Source organism: Poecile atricapillus, chromosome 18 (genome assembly GCF_030490865.1).
Source record: "Poecile atricapillus isolate bPoeAtr1 chromosome 18, bPoeAtr1.hap1, whole genome shotgun sequence".
In the NCBI taxonomy this organism is placed as follows: Eukaryota; Metazoa; Chordata; class Aves; order Passeriformes; family Paridae; genus Poecile; species Poecile atricapillus.
In genome coordinates, this window is record NC_081266.1 from 5,177,946 (window position 1) to 5,197,453 (window position 19,508).

At 47.2% G+C, this 19,508-nt stretch overlaps 1 protein-coding gene across 3 annotated transcripts; it reads left to right on the forward strand.

Annotated features, from left to right (window-relative positions):
- Positions 1-531: 531 nt before the first annotated feature.
- On the forward strand, positions 532-19,448 carry BID (BH3 interacting domain death agonist). Of its 3 annotated transcripts, none has more exons than XM_058853068.1 (7): positions 532-683; positions 11,558-11,666; positions 12,952-13,018; positions 14,789-14,975; positions 16,258-16,400; positions 17,270-17,473; positions 18,592-19,448. In XM_058853068.1, exons 3-7 carry the CDS (start codon positions 13,010-13,012, stop codon positions 18,601-18,603), a joined length of 555 nt encoding a protein of 184 aa, XP_058709051.1. In that variant the 5' UTR covers positions 532-683; positions 11,558-11,666; positions 12,952-13,009; the 3' UTR covers positions 18,604-19,448. The 3 variants fall into 3 exon arrangements, with proteins under 3 accessions (XP_058709051.1, XP_058709052.1, XP_058709050.1); XM_058853069.1 differs by having other exon boundaries at positions 596-756; positions 14,789-14,966; XM_058853067.1 differs by having other exon boundaries at positions 598-756.
- The last annotated feature ends 60 nt before the right edge of the window (positions 19,449-19,508 follow it).

The window sequence follows — 19,508 nt, forward strand, 5'->3', positions numbered from 1 at the left end:
AGTAATTGGAGTGATTAAAAAAGAAAAAAGAAAAAAAAAAGAAATTGGAAGAAACTGGAAGAAATTGGAGTAATTCCTTCACAGAAAGGTGATTAAGCTTTGGAATGCTCAGGGAAGCGGTGGAGTCACCGTCCCTGGATGTGACAGAGGGCCGTGGTCTGGGTGCCAGGGTGGTGTTTGGTCACAGGTTGGAAGCGACGGTCTCAGAGGTCTTTTCCAACCTAATTTGTTCTGGCATTCTGTGATTTGAAGCCCAAAAAACGATCTTAAACGAAAACCTGCATTTATTGGGCAGGGAAAGAAGTGGCTGTAGATGGGGTATGAGGAGCCTTTGACCAAACGGCACCAGGTCGGGGATACCCATCAGAACTGCAGAACGAGGGTGGCTGTCGGTAGGGCTGTGGCAGGGCCCGGATCGGGCGGATCCCGGGTCCCGGGCGGATCCCGGGTCCCGGGCGGATCCCGGGTCCCGGGCGGATCCCGGGTCCCGGGCGGATGCCGAGGCCCGGGCGGATCCCGGGGCCATTCCCGCTCCCTCACGGCCCCAGCCCGCGCGGCCATTGGCCCGGGCCCACAGCGGGCGCGTGCCGCGCGTTCCCGCCCGCCCCGGGGCGGGGCCGGCTCGGCGCTCGAATACCGGGGAAAGCGCGGTCGGAGCGCCGAGCGCTGCAGCCCCGGTCCCGGTCAGTGTCGCCTGTGGTTCCGCGGCTCGGCGGGGACGCCTCGGTGGGCAGGAAGCTCGCGGGGTGTTCACGGGTGAGACTCGGTGCTGCGCGGGGCTCCCGGGAAGCGCCGGTGGCCGTGGCGGTGTCGGGCCCGCTGGCTCCTGGGCCGCAGGTGCCGGCTGCAGCTCGCAGCCCCCCGAGTCTGCGGGGTGAAGTGACCCCGCGGGGGCCCCTGTGCGCCTTCTGCTTTCTTTTCTGGGTGCTGGAAACTCCTCTGCCTCCGGGCCGATCTCCCTGTTGCTCTCAGCCCGGCCTTGCGTTTCAGCGGTGCCCTTGTTTCTTCCTTCGCTCCGTTTCCTGCTCGGTCGCTGCCGCTGTCCCTCCGTGCCCGTGCTGGGAGTCGCTCCCTCGCTGTGCCATCGGCTCGGGCCCCTCAGCTGCTCCCCCTCGTCCCTGCCTCCCTCCCGCTCAGGTGGTGTTTTATTAAACCGCAGAAAGTTCTCTCTGCCTTTTTGCACTGCTCAAGTGCAACATCTCGCCCTGAGTTTCTGGTGGGAGTTGTCAGACGAGAGCGGTGTTGGCAGGGGAGGGGAAGGAGTTAATCCTGCATTGGTGACTCCGGAGGGACGCGCTCTTCTCTCCGGCCGAAGGATGTGGTGGAACGAGGCAAGGAGCAGATTTCTAAAAATAGCTCTACCATTTTTTAGGAAGAGGAGGTGATTAATAAAGATGAGTCAATTCAGAGTGAGCTTTTCTCCCGTTCCCCAAAGCTGTAGGTGTGTGTGTGCTGTTTGAGGGGGTGTACGCCTTTGGTTCTCCCTTTGTTTCCGGGAAGCAGCGCTCACATTCCCCACGGCACACGGGAATTCAGGGTGGGTGAAGGCTGGAGCAGGAGAAGAAGGGTTTTTCTATAAATTACATAGTCTGATGTATGGTTATGGAGTTCCTTGCAGTGACAGTGGCCCTGAAACTGGTGGGTTTGGCGCGGGGTGGGGATCTTCTTCTAAACGATAATATTTTGTAGCTTTAATTTAAAAAAAAAAAAAAAGTATAGTGCCTTCGAGATGTTCTTCTTTTAAATGTTAATATTTTGTAGCTTTAATTTTTTTTTTTTAAAAAGTTATATCACTAAAGTTTTCATTCAGAAATTCAGCGCTTATTTCAGAAAGGGTGAACTTTTCTTTATGTCTCTTGGGAGTATCTGGGACATAATCTTGTCGTGGGTTACTTGTTATCTGTTCAAAACTGTTAAAGTGTTTGGTGGAGGAAGGAGCAAAGTGGATCCCCGATGGCAAAATATTTTTGAAGTTTTTGTTTTGGTGGGTTTTTTTTGGTAAAGGACTTTTTGCAAAAGTCCACCTGGGGGGAACAGTGGTTTTTGTTCTGTTATAACTTTCTGTCACTAATCAGACTGAAACTGTTTTCACCTGCCCGTGGAAGCATAACATCTTAAAAGGTGTTATTTAAAAAGAAGGGGTTTTCTGTGTGGGTTTGTTTTTTTTCCCCCCTCTCCTTTGCAACCTCTTTACATGAGTTTAGTGCTGTTCAGTGTCTTATTTAGGATAACTTTGCAACAGGTGTTCCTGGAGATCTCTTCTGTGCCACTGGTGTTACACAAAAGCACTGGGGGAATTCATTGTATAAAAAGTAGCATTCTAGCACCCTGTTATTCGTTTGGATTTCTGCAACCTGTCTCTTCCTTTCTAAGTCTCTTGTCTTTCTTTAGAGGTAACAGGCAGGGCTTAGGGACCTGCTGAGGCAAAACACTTCCATTGTACATGATCAGTGTAACAGGCTGTGGTAAACCTTGTGTCAAGGAAGGCTGATGTGAAAAACCTCCCCTTCTGATTTGTCAGTGCCTTCTTGTTTGCATCTGGTGACATTTTGCTGCATTTAGGAAGAAAAAATGTTGACTGAGTTTTGGTTAGGTGGTTTTGTTGAGTTCCTACCCTCCCAATTTGTTAAAACCAGATTAGGCCGGCTGAGATGGTGAGTTCAGCTGAGTTTGTCACTGTGCACAGGCAGCAGAACAGTGTGGAACACTCCACCAGGGCTGCCTGTGCAAACCTGGAGTCTGTGCTCCTGGAATTTGGGCACGCCTGAACCCAGAACCAGGACACTACACCTCTGGATAATGTGAGGGCCTTGTAAAGGTGCTCAGTGTGGCTTTTTATTTCTGCTTAATCCTAAACCAGTAAGAACTGTGATGTATAACTAGGGAGTTATCCTGGGGGGGGAGTGTATTCACTGAACACTCTCGTTTGAGGTCATTTATGCCATGTTTCCCTACATTGTGTTTTTCCTGTGTAACAGGATGACTGGAGTCATCCACACTCGGCAGGAGTCTGAGGAGCTGTCAGATCAAACAGGGTTTGTTTTTTTCTCTAACAGAATGAAAGTGTTTAGAATAGAAGCAGGCAGACACATAAATCTAGTGACTCTCACCTTTGGAGACCTTCCTGGAGCAGCCTGGTGCTCGGAAGTCGTCGGATGGGAGAGACGGAAATGTCTTTAATAGCTGAACAGGTTTCTGTGCCTGGTGCAAGGACTGCTGGTGTGACTGTGGAGGAGCAGCCTCGAGGTGTTGGTTCCTTGATAACAGCTTAAAGCAGCTCCTTTGGCCTCTGGGTATGAATTCACCAGCAGGAAAGAACCAGCCTGGTCTGTGGTTTCTCTGCTGAGGGGAATTGTGTGCAGATGGGCAGGTTTCATTTTCACTGCTTAACAGCTCCTAGATGAGTGAAAGAGAAGAATTTACTATCAATTTTGGGTTGGTTTTTCTGGTGTTTTTTGGTTTTGTTTTCCCTCAAGGAGCCGCCTTCTTTTTTTTCTTGGCATACTCGGTGTCAGATTACAGAGTTTTGGGAGCTGGAGTTACCTGTGTATCTCTGTGCTGTGCAAAGCCAAGTACGTGAAAGTATTTCTAATTAGTGAGTGGAGCTCATGATTTAGCCAAAAGTGCAAAACTTGGAAGTCTGAGCCCCTTTTAGTTTTGGATGGCTTTGGTTGGGGTTGGAGGAGGTTGCAGGGGGCTGAGTTTAGCTTTAATTAAAGCTTACCAGTTATGATTATGCTATATGCATAGGTGTTCCCTTCCTCAGAGATTTTACAAGTCTGGTGTTTTTAACCCAGACCATAGGAGGGATATAGGGAAATGAGGGGTAAAATGTAGAAAGAAATGTTAAGTCACACAGCTCCCAGTGTCATTCTTTAGGTTTGGTAGCAATCTGTTAATCTTCTGTGGTTGCCTTGGTTTGTATCAGATGTCTGTAGTGAACCATGTCTTGACATCCTGCTGTTACCACATCTCTGATGGGAGGAGAACAGGACTCCCTGGAGCTGCCAGTGGTGTGCATTAGGCACCTGAGATGGCAGGGATTGCCTCCTGGCTGTTTTCTGAAGCAGTTGCTCAGTGTAGAGCATAGGGCTGTGTTGATGTAACTTTCACACCCTTGGCAACAGCTGCTCCAAGAATCCTTCACCCGCTCCTTGCTGAGCCCCATGGCTGGGAGCATTGTTAGCACTGTTCTGGGCATTTGGTGACTTCTGCTCTTGATCCAGCCTGCTGCTTTCCCTGTGTCTTTGCACCACCATGGCACGGCTTGGGGATGCTGCTTGGCCCTGGTGGGCTTTGGGTGGATTGGCCTGGCTGGCAGACATGAGGAAAGAGCTGCATTCTTTCATGCATTTTGGGAATTTGGCTCTTTCTCCCAGGAGAGGACAGTGTCATTTGGCTTTAAACTCCTCCTACCTCAGTAGCTTGCTCCTCACTTTCCTTTAAACTCTCAGAGCTTTTATTCAGCTGCACTGAAGTATGAGCAGGGGAATTGGACTGTGTGTGCAGTCATGGCATGGTTGGATTTTTGTTTAAATGTCTGCAAACCTGCTCTATTTCCTGCTAAAATGCTGTGACTGTGAACTTTGGCCAGTTTGTAATGCTATTTATAGAATGCGCAATACCCAGGTGTCTCAGATATAATACCTTAAATATTTTGGGCTATTTTCTTCATCTTTAAAGGACACATACATTCCTCAGTTCCTTGGTGTGTGTAGCTCCTGGTTGTTCAATGTAATTGTTGCAATACCTTAAGTTGACAGTCACATGAAACAAATTCACTTAAATCAGCAGTTGCTGTATTTTGGGTTTGTTATCTCTTCCGGTGTTTCAACATCAACCTGTTCCTCCTAAGGTAGAACTGAAAGTAAAATGGTTTTGCTTTGTTTCATGCACAGTCATGTGTTTTTGCCTAGCAAAGCAGACACTTTTGCACTGTGCTTGTAGACCTACAGCTAAGAGTAGGTGTTGAGTGGAAGAAGCAGCATGCTCTGAGGCATCTCCTGTTTGCCTGGCACTAGGAAATGTGTACTCCTGCAGGCACCTATTTACCATTTTCCTGTCACAGTTCCCAAGTGGCTCCTGCAGCATTTCTTTGAGGGGGAGTATTTTCTTAGCTGTGTATCATTGTGAAAGGTGTTTAAAAGAGATGATGCTTTTTTTTTATGCTCACAGTGCATGGCTTTGATCAGGGTGATGAATGCTGCTTTGAGTTACTATCATTTTTGGCTGCCTGGTTTGATGTACATCTTTCTTTTTAAGGTTCTTGAGGATTTCTGGGCTTCTGTCATAAGAGATTCCTTCAAGATTAGCTTGTTTATATATATATATATATATTTGTACTGGCTCCATCAGTTTAACTGTCATGGTGGGAATGGAGGTTGCAGTGGGAGAAGGGAATCAAAGCATGTGTCAGACTTTCCTTCTGGGGATCATCTCCAGCTGTCTGTGCTGGTGTTTCATTAAACTGAGGAGCCTAAGGGATGTTTACATCTCTGATACACTTGATGTTTAGGAGGGGGGAAAATTCACTTTCATCTTCCAGAAAAGCTGTCAAATATTGACACAGGGTTGTGGATACTCTCAGAGCACATGGGCATGCAGCTGTGAAGATTTGTCTTTGTACCCCTTCCTCTAGAAATGCTTTGGGTCTTTTTATGATGAATGTTCAAAGTCTGAGAGGGTGAGCAGGCTCCACTGAAGTCATTCTGGGGAATACCAGCTGTGACAATTCCCTTGACAGTAAATTGTCCAGTGCACTGAATTGTTGCTTAGCAGCTCCTTGAGTGCCATCCTGGCTGTTGCATCAGCAACCCCTTGTTCTACCCAAGCAGGGAGCTCCCAAAGTGCTGAAATGCTGTTCTTTGGACATGTAATTTCTGATAGGCCACTCTGATCCAGTATTTAAATTTCACACTGAAGCATCTCTACAGTTTCTGTTTATTCTAGGAAGCAGTGCAGATATTCCTGGTGCTTACCAGTCTAGAAAGGGAGTTCTTGCCTGCTCATGTGGCCTGAAAGGCAGAGGGAATGCTGCTGTTAGTGGCCACCTGTGTCCATAAAGCTGTCTTTTTGAATTCTTTTTTTAATGACTTCTGACCAGTTTCTTGCTTTGCTTATCTCAATTGCCAGTCAGGCAAAGGAAAGACAGATTTACATTCCTCTTTACTGTTGGTATCAGCTGTGAAATGCATCCAAGTTGCAAAATGACATGGCATTCCTGATGTTCTGCCTGATGGCTGGTCCGTGCTCATGCTGGCACACAACAGTGTGCATTAAAACTGAAATCAGGATTCTCTTGTCCTGTAGGTGGCATGGCAGTTCTTGTATCCAGTCCCACTTTCTGAGGTCTTGTGGCTGGCAGAGCCTGTCCAAGTGGCACCTGCAGCTCTCAGAGCAGCGCTGCCAAGTGCTGGGACTGTGTCTGCTGTGGGAACTGAGCACTTTGTCTCTGCTCCAGTGTAAAAGCAGCTTTTCCAGAGTGCCAGGGGCTCTGAATCCAGAAGCAAGTCTTGCATTTCTCTGTCTGGACACTGTCACTTGTCACATCACCAGTGATGTTTGTCCCAGTGCTGCCTGCTCTCAGTCTGCTTGGTCTTCCTTGATAGTGTCAAAACATTGGAACTGTGATTCCTCAATGCTTCCTGCTTTTGCATCATTTCTAAGAGGCAAACATAAGAACTGCTTACATGTGCACTGTGCCATTATAGCAGGGGTCTGTTGCAGCTGAAATAGAGAGACAGATTAGTTAGATTTTGAACAGAAAGCTAGCCCTGTGAAAACAGACCAGCAGTCTTGTGTGATAGTGGTGATGGTGCTTTTTCATCAGGGTTTGCTCTGCTCCCTCCAGCCAGGTCCTGAGGAAAGATAGAAGTATTTTCCTAACCTTAGCGAGGAGGTGAAGTGCAGGATGAGCTTACCTGGCGGGAGTTCCTTTGCTCAACACCTGAGGGGAAAAACTGGCCCAGTTTTCCAAGAAACTGCCTGTGCTCTGATAGCCAAGATCCAAGTCCTGCCCTTGCCCCTTGGGTGTGGCTATGCCCAAAGCATGGAGATGTGGAAATTCTCTTTGGGTCCAGCAGTAGTTAGCTGAATTCAAATTCCAGCTGCAGGCTTCCTGCTGACTCAGCTGAAGCTCAGCTGTGTCTGTAGGCTGGCTGCTGAAGAATAAAGTGTTGTTGTGCTGCTTCTGTCACTGATCCAGTACAGAAACAACACTGATGAAAAGTTCCTGCCTGCCTGTTTTTTAAGAGCATTAATAATATGGCAGTGCTCCTTCTTGTTCATGGGGGATGGACACCAGAGCTTTTTGAGCCAAATGAGAAGGGTGGTTGATGAGGGATTTGGATGGTTTTTTTCCTTAGAAGTCAAAGTACTGCCCTGATAACCAGAAGATTGCTGCAATTCATGTCATCGTGAAAAGGCAAAAGACCTTCAGGAACTTAAATAAATTTATATCAGAAAGGCCTGCTGACAGCTTCTTTGTAGAATTGTCTCTAACAAAAAGGTTTTTCTTCCAAAGAGGAAGATAAAGCCCCTTTAAACAAAGAGTGCAATGTGTTTCTAAGCCAAAATACACAGCTGAGAGTGCTTGGTGTCTGGGCTGAGATGATAATTCTAAATACTAAAATACTAAAGAAGCAAATGTAAAAATGCCCCAGCTAAGGCAGTAGTAAGTATTTAGCATGTTTTGCATCAGAGGTATGAAAAATAAATGGCTTTGTGTTGGGTTTTGTTTTCCCTTGCTGGAGAGATTGGTAGTGGCATTATTTGCATCGTAAAGAAGGGAAGCAATTTGAAGCTGAAAGGAAGAAAAAAAAAGCAAGCAGTCGGCTGTCCTGCCTAGGAGTATCAGGGAGAGGTTTTCCTGGTTGTATTTTAAGTAGTCTCGTGATTCCTGACTAACATGGCATTTCTCCCAAGAGCCAAGCAAATAAACTGCGAGTGACTGGTGGAGGAGGTGTGTCCTGCTCTGGGCCAGTGAGCTGCTGCTGTCTCCAAGTGTGCTCCTCGTGCTTTGTCCATTTTGCCCCTTCCAAAATGAGCTCTTGCATCCTCCCTCAGAGGCAAATGGGTGGAAAATACCCTTAGTTTGGAAGGAGTGTTCCCTGTGGGAGGGGAGAATATCCTGACACCCTCCAAGGCAATAGTTTTGGTGTTAAGCAGATGTACCAAACCATCCTTGAGCTTCACAGCTCTGTGTGTGTGTGCATCCAGAGGGTCTTGGTGAGCCCCTCCTTCACCCTGCTTCTACACTGCAGTGTCTGTTCTCCCACCACGCTGCTTCTCTATCCAAAGCCTAGAAGCAAATTCTACTTTAGGAGTGAGTCTCAAATAAGGCAAAATCTTGGGGCGTTCTAAACGCTGTTACAGGCTGGCAAATCCTTTGAGGAGTGATGGGGAGAGGTTTCCTGTGGTAATAACATCCTATTAACTCATCTCAGCACTGCTGGTTTTGCACACCAAGACACCTTTCCTGGGCTGTTTGGTTCCTGATGGGTTTATGGGCTACAAGTGGAGCATTGCAGAGTGCTGTGGCTTTTGGTGGTTTTGGGCTGTGACGTGGTATTTCCTTACACTCTCGTGACCTGAAATGCTGCAGACAACAGCAGCACAGCTCACAATATCCTCAAGTAAGGAACTTCCCAAGGCTGTGTTGCTGTTTCTCTTCCTTTGTTTTCCAGTAGTGACTGGATATGTAAAGTAGCTGTGCCTGTGGCAAGTTCTCATGAAGACAGTAAAATTGAGTGGTTATGGTTAGATGTATGGGTTTAGAATGTTAGGACATATCAAATACTTGGTTTCCCTGCCTATAAAATGATGCCTTTGCTGTGTAAAAAGCTCTGTAGCTCAGCAATGAAACATCTGCCTACAGGACAAGTAAGTGCCACCAGGTCCGGGAAGGGACAAATAAAACATTGTTTTATTTCTTCCAATCATCCTGACTGCCACACCCAAAGTTCTTATCTTTCAGCTGCCACACAGGAAAAGCAATGCTCAGGTTGGAAGTTTTTGACTTTGCAGTGACTGATGCTTTATTGTGCTTTCTGCTTTGGAGATTTTAATTTCTGCTAACTCAAACATGAGACATAAACATCTTGAGAGCTCACACAATAGATCCATTGACTGATAGCATCGCTGTCTGGCATTTATATGGAAGGTGTCTCAGAATCCAGACATGATATTAAAGGAATCAGTCCTACAGGCTGTGGCTTCCCTGCTGAACAGAGTGTTTGTTTTCCTGACCAGACACTGGCACTGGAGCTGGGAATAGTAACTCCCAGGCTGAGCTGTGAGGTGAAGAGTCTGAGGGGAAGTGATGGTAAGCAGAGACACCGTTTGTGGGGTGGTTTCTTTTCTGAGCTGTCTTGAGCATGTAGCACAAGTGTGGAGATGAAGACTGATTTGTAGGGTGGCTTAGCACTGCTGCAGGGATTCTGGGATGTGCTGCTAAGGCAGCCCTGAGAGCTGTGGGGAGTTCCCCCCAGCAGGTAACCACAGCATAATACAGTGTGTGAGGCTTTTCCTTGGGATTACCCCTCACACCCTGATGTGGGAGGAGTTGAGGTGTGGCAGAGAGGCCAAGAAGTGCCAATTGTCTTGCAGTCCTGCTTCTCCCTCTTTTCCAGCCTGCAAACCTGCAGTGCCATCCCTCCTTAAGGCCTGGAGTCAGGGGGTCCTGGCCCCTAGTGGTGCCACCCCTCCCTGGTGGGCTGCAGGTGGGAAAAGCTCCTCTGGTGAGTTCCTTGTGAGATTTAAAGGATAATGCAACTTGGGATGAAAGGGAGAAACAGAAGATGGGATACCAGACCTGAAGGAGCTGTGCTGTTGGAGAGCAGTAAAGCCAATACTATAGGGTAATTTTTAACAGTACCATCCCTCAGGGTGTACTCAGCCCCATCTAAAGAGCTGTGATTGCCTTGGAGGAAGCATCCACAGAGTTCACTTGTGAAAAATCACAGAATTCACTTGTGAAAACTGCTGTGTGTGGGTGGAATGAGGTCTTTCCTACTGCACTGACAGGCTTCTGGCGGATGTGCTTCTCTAACTCTTAATTATGTTTTCTTGCCATATGCCCCTCCTGCATCACATACAATGTTGAGGTGGAATGAACGTGCCCTACACTGATTCTGTAGAACTGATTTAAGGGTCTTAAAATTGTGCTTAAATTCCCCCCTTCATTTTTTGGTAAGAAACAGAAAGAACAGGTCTAAAAAACTGTTTGTAGTCTTAAGTGTTGAATGCTTCAAGGCATTTAGTGATTTCTGAGAAGCAGCTCATTTCTCACAAAGAAATGTGAGCTTCTCACAAAGCTCATTTGTCTAATGAGTGAATTGAAGTAAAAAATGAATAATGTATTAAAATTAGTTGGTGTTTCAATTAAAATATCATATTCTGTAAAAATTTGTTCCAAGATTTCAGCAGCCCTAAAGCAGCCTTAGCAAATTATCTAGTTTGACTCTGAATCTGAGTGCAGATGGTGTTTCTGCCCTTTATCCATCTTTTCTCCTTCTCCAACTAAAGAGTCTTTGTACCCAATATAAGGCAACTTTTTTCCCTTCACCAGAAACAGTTTTAATCTGAATCTAAAACTACCAGGATTTCAAAGTGTTAATGATTAAAAAATTTGGGTGGTATCAGCATGATTGCATTTGACTGTTTGGGGTTTGTTCTTTAGGGGACTTTTTGGGGTTTTTTTGAGGTTCCATTAAGAAATTTGATTTCTCAGGAGGAACCTTGTAACAGTCTAAGCTCTTTGCATTGATTCAAAGTAGTTATGTAAAACTTGAGGTTCCTGTAATTACTAGTTAACTAAAATAAAAAATAATTTGCCCTGTATTGTAGAAGTAGGAAACTGTTTTGGGGTGTGAGAGAAATCCTTTTTCCTCTTCTCTGCTGTGTTTTTGACCACCCAAGCAGAACTTTCTTAGCTGAGGGCAGGTATTGCCTTCAGGGGCATTCACTGCCTGGGTGGTCAATCTGGTTTAGGAAATTCAGTTTGTGATGTTATCGTGTTCAGGCTCCCTTGTCTGCATTTTTTGCCACATTAGTACTTTGGAGTATGGTGGAACTTTTCATTGTTGTGTTTGTTTTATCTCTGATCATATGCAGAAGTAGATAAAATTGCTATTTTCAGCTATGGTGAGTGACTTTTTAAAATGTCTCTACTTCTGTGGACTTGGCCTGAGGTGTGTCTGTATCTACACATCCCTGAGGGAAGGGAGGAACCCACGTGTGTTGTAGGTCTCTTCTCCCTGCACAGCCACTGACATCTGCAGGTGCAGCAGGCACCTGGCTGGGCTGGAACAGTCTGTGCCACTTCATTTAAAGCAGAAAGTGGGAAAATTACATTGAAAAGAAATGTTATCTCTAAAAGCAGAGTATGTGCAAACTGAGGCTTTACCTAACCTACAGAAATGTTGCTTGTGTGGACAACTCCCCAGGAGTTTGCACAAAGCCAAAGTCCTGCCACAGACTTAATTCAAAATCCCCACTTTTCTCTTAGTCTCAGTGTTCTGAGTTCTCAAACCTGAATTAACATCTGTGTCTCTTCCAGCAAAGCCAAGCCCAGAAGAAAGATCACCCTGACCTATTTCAGAGCCCCTTCAGGTCCCAAAGAACGGGACAGAGGACTCTCCCCAGCCAGAACACTCCTTAGGGTAGAGGTGAGTAGCAGCAATGAGGATTTGAATGGAACAGAGGAAAATGCAAAGCAGCAAGGGATAAGCCTGTGTTGTAGCTGTTAGTCTGACATAATTCCATGAAAAGAAGAGCTCATGGTTAAGAGGCTTCCTGTGGGCTGTTGTATGTTTCAGATGTGTTTGAGATTGTGTTTTGGTCTTGGACTTGTAAGACCCTTTGAAAAGTTGGGACATTCATGGTCTCTTGAAATACAGCTGTGGTTTGCTTCAGAGTTTGAATTTCTTTCTGCTTTCACTTCCCTCTTTTCTACCAGCACACTTAGTTATTTAAAACACAGATATGAGGGCTTGTTACTGTGAAATTGGGTGATTTATCACTAGCCCAGGTCTTTGATGGTTAGCAGGCCTTTTGTTTGGGTTCCTTAGTGCTTCCAGCCCATTTTTGGTTAGAAAATGTTGCATAGCAGCCAGGTTATTGCCCTGGGTGAAGAAGCCTTGCTAGGAAGGGAGTGCTCACCTTCAGCCAGGCCCTGCTCATCAAGAATGGAACCAGAGACTTCTGTGTGCAGCTGTGGGACTGTTGTGTGTAAGGCAGCAAATGCAAGGTCCTGCCCCACCCATCAGCTGCTCCTGGCAGGATGAGGAGGGAGCACTGTGCTCCTACCCCTCCCCTTTGGGTGCCTCTTCCCTTGGGCTCTGTCCTGCTTTCTCCCTTCTTCCCAGCTGCACTCAGGTGACTGGAGGCCTCTGTTGGCTCTTGATCTAACTTTCCCCAGATATTTACTGGGAAGTATTGAAATGAGCCTGAGTTTCCACATGGAGGGTGGGGAGAGGCACCCTCGAGGCCCTGTGGATGTGTAGCAATGTCAGCTGGGTGTTTCATTTCAGAGTATTCTGCTGTGCATGCAGATCCATCAGCTCACCTGCTCTCAGGATCCTCTCTGATCACCCTGCTCTTCATTCCAGCCTCTGGCTCCATGGAGGGTTGTCCCTGCCTTCCCCAACAGCAGCTGCTGGCTTTAAAGCCCTGTTTGTAGGTTGTGTCACTGCACTGTCTGGCACATGTCTGTGGCAGAAAGGAGATTTGTGCCTCATTCACAGGGCCCCTCTCACTGAGACAGTTTGTGGTTTCCTCAGCCCTTTTTCATGACTGATGGTGTGTGATGGGCAGCTCTCCAGGAAGAGGGATATGCATCACTAAAAGGGATGTTTACTATGAGGCATGGCCAGACACATAAGTACAGCTGCAAGATGTGGGTTTCTGGGGATTTGTTTTCCTTTCACACTTTTCTTTCTTATTCTTTCACAGGACAAAGACTTCTAGTCTGAAGCAGAGTGACCCGAGCTGCTCTGTCCCTGAATCCATCATGGAACAGGTTAGAGTCAAACGTGTCTGAAGTCAGCTGTTCCCAGTTCTCTGGTGCACTTGTCCTGAGATACTTTGGAGGGGATAAGTCTCAGTGTTGGTTTGTGGCCTTCTTGATTTTCCCAGAATTTCTGCAGCGTTCCTGGCACTGTTCTGAATACAGGGAAGAGGATGGAACCAGCTAGGTTGCAAGTTGCTTCCTTGCAGCTCTTGGTGTGGCACTTCCCCTTAGGACTACAAGCTGGAGATGTAGCTGTGCAAGAGACTACAATGTTTATTGATAAAGCTACAAACTGCTGAAACTAATGAAGGAATGGGCACAGCCCTGTCATTTGCATTGCAATGGTTTGTGCAATGTTGAACACAATTATGATGCTGTTACTTAGCACACTTCAGTCTTACACATTGAGGTGTCACTGAAATGTCTGTCATGCTCCCCCAGCCCAGCTCATGGTAGGATGCAGTTCTAATCCCCTACTCTGCCCTGCCACAAGCCTTTTGAACACAATATGATAAAAAAAAGTATCAGTGATAAACCCAATGAGCAGTCCAGCAGGTTGCTGGAGGGGATTACCACTGTGCCCCATATGTGCCTTCTGTTCATCTCTGACTGATCATATACTTTATTTTCCATTTGTTTCCATTTCTGAACCCTGCCTTTTGTTGACTTTGTTCCTCCTTTTGTCCACCCAGTCAGATAGGGTTATGTGGAGCCTTTGCAAGGTTCCACTCCCCAAAACTCCCTTTCAGTTACCAAGCTCATCCTGGTGTTGGCATAGCAAACCATTCTTTAACTATTTTTTTTTCTCCCTAGATAAAATTAAGCCTGAGTATTTTCTTACAGGCAGACCATCTGCATACAAGATAAAGGATTTTCTTTCTTACTTTATTCCTGTGCTTATACCACATCCTGCTCTCTTTACCTGTTCAAGTAAAATTATTGGAGAGTCTCCTGGTTTTCTGGAGGCCTTAGTTGGTTATGAGGCCTGGTGTTCCAGTGGGGCCTCTTGCTCCTGTCAATCTGCCTGCCTCCTAATTAATTAATTTAATTTTTAATAGTCTAATTAATGTGGGCACTGCCTTGCTTGAAGGCTGCAGGTTGTATGGCCATGGAGACAGCATGTGCCCGTTTTCTGGGGGTGAGTGTGCCACTGGAGGTGGCAGTGATCTGCCATTTCTCTTGTGAGCAGCTGCTTGGCTCTCTGTGAGGAGCTGGACAGGTTTATTATGGAGCTGGTTGAGGTTCCTTTGAAGAGGGAGAAGAAATGGGAACCTTGGGGGTTTTTGCAGGCTTATGCTCTTATCTCTATTTCCCACCTTGTTACTGCTCTGCTCTGATTACATTGACATGGGGAGCTGCTGCCTTCTTTATGCACAGCAAGTAGAATGCCCAATTCCCAAATATGGGGTAAAACCCTTCCAAACCCAGGTGTCTGAGTAAGGGAAGTGGATGATTTTTGCTGAATACACGCCTGTTTCAAAAGAGGAGCTCAGATCAGGGTTGCTGCCACAGCTGGAAATGTGAGGAGAAGGTGAGCTGGGTTTTTAACACAGGTTTGTAAGAGCAGAGCATTCTGTCTTCCACCATGGGATGCTCCTGTGTGGATCCACATCCAGGAGCCAGTCTGCATTTGCTGAGGCCTCATGGACCCCCTGGCTGGTGCTGTATGAGTGCTCAGAGGAACCCACAGAGACGTGGTCAGGGTTGGAAAACAGTCTAGATGCTTCGAGTGGGTCGTTTTCTAGGCATGGGCTTAACAGTGATTTCCTTATGTCTCAGATCAATGGATCTCTTCAGATGGAGTATGCACTGCTGTTCACCTTCCTGGAGGCATCCTCAGACTGTAAGTTCAGAGACCAGCTGCATTCCCTGCAAAGCCAGCAGATTATGTTGTGCCAAGTAAACGATGACGATGAGCTTCAGACCGATGGCAATCGGAGCGGTCACTTTCAGAATGGTGAGCTAGGTGAGCAGGCTTTTCTCCATCCCACATGTCTCTCTGAACATGGTGCTTTTCTTTCCCCATTTCCTATCTTTGCTGTTGTCTGTTTCAGAGGAATAATGTTTATTTTATCGAGAAAATTCACTGTGTGGCTGTTGGTGGTGTTGGTTGGGAATTTAACACTTAGGTTAAGACAACTGGTGTTTGCACTTTCTTTCTCCATGGATTTCTAGAACACCTGTCACTGGGTTTTTTCAGCAGCACATCAGACAAGGGCACAAAGCTGATATTGGTGCTAGCTGCCCTCAAGGAGTGGATACAAGGCAGTTAAGTTAGGCCTCACACTGCTCCTCAGGCAGTATCAATACTTGGGCTAGGATCTTGGAACAGCTCGAGTTCTGGTACTGGATGAACCCCTTTCTGATCTACCAGTCTGGTGGAAACTGTTCCTCAAGTAGCTTTTGGTCCTGTTCCTGCTTTGCTGGCCATCTGCAGGGTGGCTACTGCCCCTTGCCCAGGGTGTGTCAGCTGCCACACTGACCTCAACTGAAGCAGGGTGAGGAGGAGCTGCTACACTAAATTGCCCTCTCTCACACAAATCTGCACAGATCTCACGCCAAAAGCAGGTAGGACAAAGTAGAAGGTTCTCAGCTGAAAAAGGACAGATTCAGACTAGATCTAAGGAAGATTTTTACAATGAGGGTGGTAAAACACTGGCACAGGTCACCCGAAGAGGTGATGGATGCACCACCCCTGGAAACATTCAAGGTCAGTTAGGCCGGGTCTTTGAGCAATCTAACCTAGTTGAAGAAGATGTCCCTGCTTATTGCAGGGGGTTTAGATGATATGGCTTTCAAGGTCCCTTCCAATTCCAGCTGTTTTATGAAGTGCTGTATTTCAGATGGTGCTTAGGAGACAAGTCCTGACAAGTCACTTCATTTCTAGAATCATTAGGTTGAAAAAGACCTTCAAGGTCATGCCCAGCTTCTCAATTCCCCTTTCTGGGCAGGATGTTGTCTGTAACTGTCCTGTTCACATTTTGGAGATGTTCTAACATGCCCTGCAGTGATTTTTGGTTTTTTGGGCAAGATGAGGCTGCACTTTACCTAAACTGCACAAACCCCTGTTTTCCACTATGTCTGGTAAGCAACCTGGGTGCACTTCAAGAAATCATGCTTAGACCTGTCATGAATACACTCAGGGATGGGAAGGAGGTTGCTAATGGAGATGAGCAAAATGCTGTGACCTGTACTGAACCTGGTCTGGCTACAGCCTGTGAAGTAAATTCTGCTCTTTGTGTTGACAGGGTTGGCTCCAACAAATGAAGATGTTATCCGGATCATTGCCGCTCAGCTCGCTGAGATCGGAGACCAGCTGGATAAAGACATCCAAGGAAGAGTTGTAAATGACCTAGTGCAGCACTTTCTGAATGAGAATCTGTCGAGAGAGGTGAGTGAAAAGCAACCTGAAAAGCAGTTCTCCTTTTAAATATTCTGCATCCTTCCTGCTGTGACTTTGTAGGCATCTGAAAATTTATCCCAAACACTTCCCTTTGAAGATTTGTTAGAGGTGATTCTGTGGCAGAAGTTAATGTGTAAATTGGGTCCCCTGGGCCCATGTCCTTTCTGCAGATGGTGAAATGGTGGTTGTGGAAAAGGCCTGACTTTGAGAGGCATTTTGTCCTTTTGATGGCCCCATGGCTTATCTTGGAAAACAAGCGGTCTGGCTGAGGCTCAGATTTAGTACTTAGGATCTTTGGACTTTTGTGCCAAGTCCTGTATATCTGCTGACCATCACGTGGGTAAGAATTGAGCAGGTTAATGACAGAACCTTAACTTGTGCTTGTTACTGAGCACTGAAGAGACAGCAAATCATGAGAGACCCTTTGTCTGGTGCTCTAAGGCACTGTGTGTGCTGTGTTCTTAGGCACAGTTTTGGGAGTAGCAGTGGGTTTAGGCCTGGCTGGGTGAGCTGCTGGCGTGGCCTCTTCCTAGATGCAGTTGGCCCAGCATCTGACATGCCTTGCTGCTGTGCTAGAGAAGTAGAGTTTGAGGTCTGTTGTGTTAAAAAGGAAGGCTGTCTAAGGATTAGATCTACATCTGGATCAAGGGCCATAGTTTTTTTGGTGGGTTTTTTTTGGTTTTGTTGTTTTTTTTTTAATGTAACAGCCTGGCTGCCAAGGCTGGGAGGAAGGGGAGCAGCATCCTGTGGAGCGTTACAACAAGCACATCAGTTCTTAGCACAGTCCTGGCAGGCTGTGCTGAGACCCCTTTCTGCCTCAGCTGTTGCACTGAGATCCCTCTCTTCCTTCCATACAGGAGATAACCCTGCACATGTCCAGGGCAGTGAGAGAGCTGACACGCTCCATCCCCTCAGACATGGAACAGGAGAAGGCCATGTTGGTGCTAGCAATGCTCTTGACTAAGAAAATTGTGAATACAGTGCCTTCCCTTCTACGCCATGTCTTTAACACCACTCTGAACTACATGAACCAGCAGTTCCACAACTACATTGTTGAAATGGTGAGTACTGTGAATTCTGTGAGAGTCACAGCCAGCTTTTTAGCTGTCCTGGGTTATTCCCTGAGGGCTGGCCTAGCTCTGAACTGCCTGTGGCCTGCTGGTTTCCCTGTAGTGCTCTGGAGGTTGGGCCAGAAGGGAACATCAGGCCCAGCAGAGCTGTGGAGTGTGCTCGAGGGGGTCATGTCACAGTTTCTGCCAGTGAACAGAGCGTGTTTGTTCTGCTGGGCACAGAGAGCTGTGACTGCTCCTCTCCTCCCTGCAAGCTCCTCAGGGAGCTGTGCCAGTAAGATTCTGGTTAATGACACTTTCATTCCCTCAGGGAAGAAAAGCCTGACCTCAGCTCTATTGGCTGCATTTCCCCAGTGTCTTGACCCTGAGGTCTCTGCTCTTGTCCTCCTGAGCTCCCCAAAGCTTGGGAGAACTGGAAGGGGAAAGGAATTGCTCCTGAGAATTAGCACTAGCAGTGGAACAATGAGAAATGGTCAATTCTGTTCTTGTTCTCTGCTGGCACTCGAGAGAGGTGGGGAGGCTGTGCAGCTCACAGGCAAGCCAGGCTGGAGGCCCCAGCTTCAATAACAAACGAGTCTGGGGAGAGGATGCACACCCTGCTGTGAAGGCTCAGTGGTCCTTGAGAATGAGATTTTGGGCAGGGCTGTGATCCTGCCCCCCTGAGAAGCAGAGGTGACACAGCTGTGCTGTGCTGCAGGCCTGTGGGACACTCCTGCACTGCAGCCTTGCCAGGGACAGTGCTGGCAGCAACCTGCAGCGGGCCTGGCTCACCCTGGGCAAGATGTCACTGGGCTGTGTCCCTTCACTCAGTTTGGCCCCAGGATGCTGAGTTATGCCAGAAATCAGCCAGTGAGGCTGACCCGTGCTGCTGCTCCTGCTGACTCAGAGCACCAAGGGCAGGGAGGGGGCTGGAGCTGGGCACCAGGGCTGTGTCCCTGCTGCTGGCATGGGCAGGAGCACAGGCAGGTGGCACTGTTGGGGCTGTCCCACACTGTCCCCATGGGCCGTGTCCTGCTGGCATGGGCAGGAGCACGGCAGGTGGCAGCCTTGACTGCTTCTGGAGAACACTGCTGCTGTTAATAATGCCCCTTCTGTTTCTCTCCCTCTAGCTGGGTGAGTGAGCTCTCCAGCCCTGTGTGCAGCCTGTGCATTCCTGAAGATTTTCCTGGGTGGATGAAGATCACTTGATTTACTCTTAACTTCTGAGATACAGCTGTGAAAGGGGTGGCAGATTGTAGATAGGCTTTTGTAGACTAGCACAGCAGTAATAGTAGCGTGAGCTGCCTGCCAGCTCTCCCAGTACCTGTAGGGAGTAGTGCTTGCCTCTCTCCTTTTACAATATTTTTTATTTTAGCAGCTGCAGCTTTTGTGCAGAGCCCCAGTGGGCACAGGGCCTGCCCTCTCATTGTTTTTTCTAAGCAGCTGCAGCATTTTACTTTAGTTCTTCACTTCCCAGCCCTGCTCCTGCAGCTGAGCCATGCTGCTGTTCCCAGGAAGGCCTCGGGCTATGGATTAGTGGTTCATCAGCAGAATCATCTGCAGGGGTGGGTGGGAATCAGGTCTGTCTTGATGAGAAGCTGGCAGCAAGACTGAACAGAACCCTGAGTGATAGAGGAGGGTGTGGCCAGGCAAGGCTGACACAAGGATGCTTCAGTATCGATCACCATACACCTGTGTTTGCTTGAAGAATAAAACTGACTGGAACACTGTAAAAGAAAAGGGCAGGGCAGGCACAGGGCAAGTCTTCTTGGGAATGCAGCCTGGATATGAATTAGAAAAAGTAGCATATCTTGTAGTCACATCTCAGGTCGAACAAACTCAGACTCAGGTTGTTTGATGAATAATCACACAAGGTGGCAAATGTGTCACCTGTGATCCAGCTGCCTCAGGACTTTTCCAAGTATATAAATATTTTGTGAGGTTTTTTAACTTAAATAAAAAAATTCATTTCTGATGGCTACTCCAGCTCTGCAGACTTTGTTTCTACCTGAAATTTTTTTCTGCAAGTACTCACGGCATTAGAATC

What these genes read in the sequence shown, in the direction of transcription:
- BID (XM_058853068.1), top strand. An exon ending in CTTTCAGAATGGTGAGCTAG is followed by an intron (nt 14,976 to 16,257) that starts GTGAGCAGGCTT and finishes TTGTGTTGACAG; the next exon opens with GGTTGGCTCCAACAAATGAA. An exon ending in ATGAGAATCTGTCGAGAGAG is followed by an intron (nt 16,401 to 17,269) that starts GTGAGTGAAAAG and finishes CCTTCCATACAG; the next exon opens with GAGATAACCCTGCACATGTC.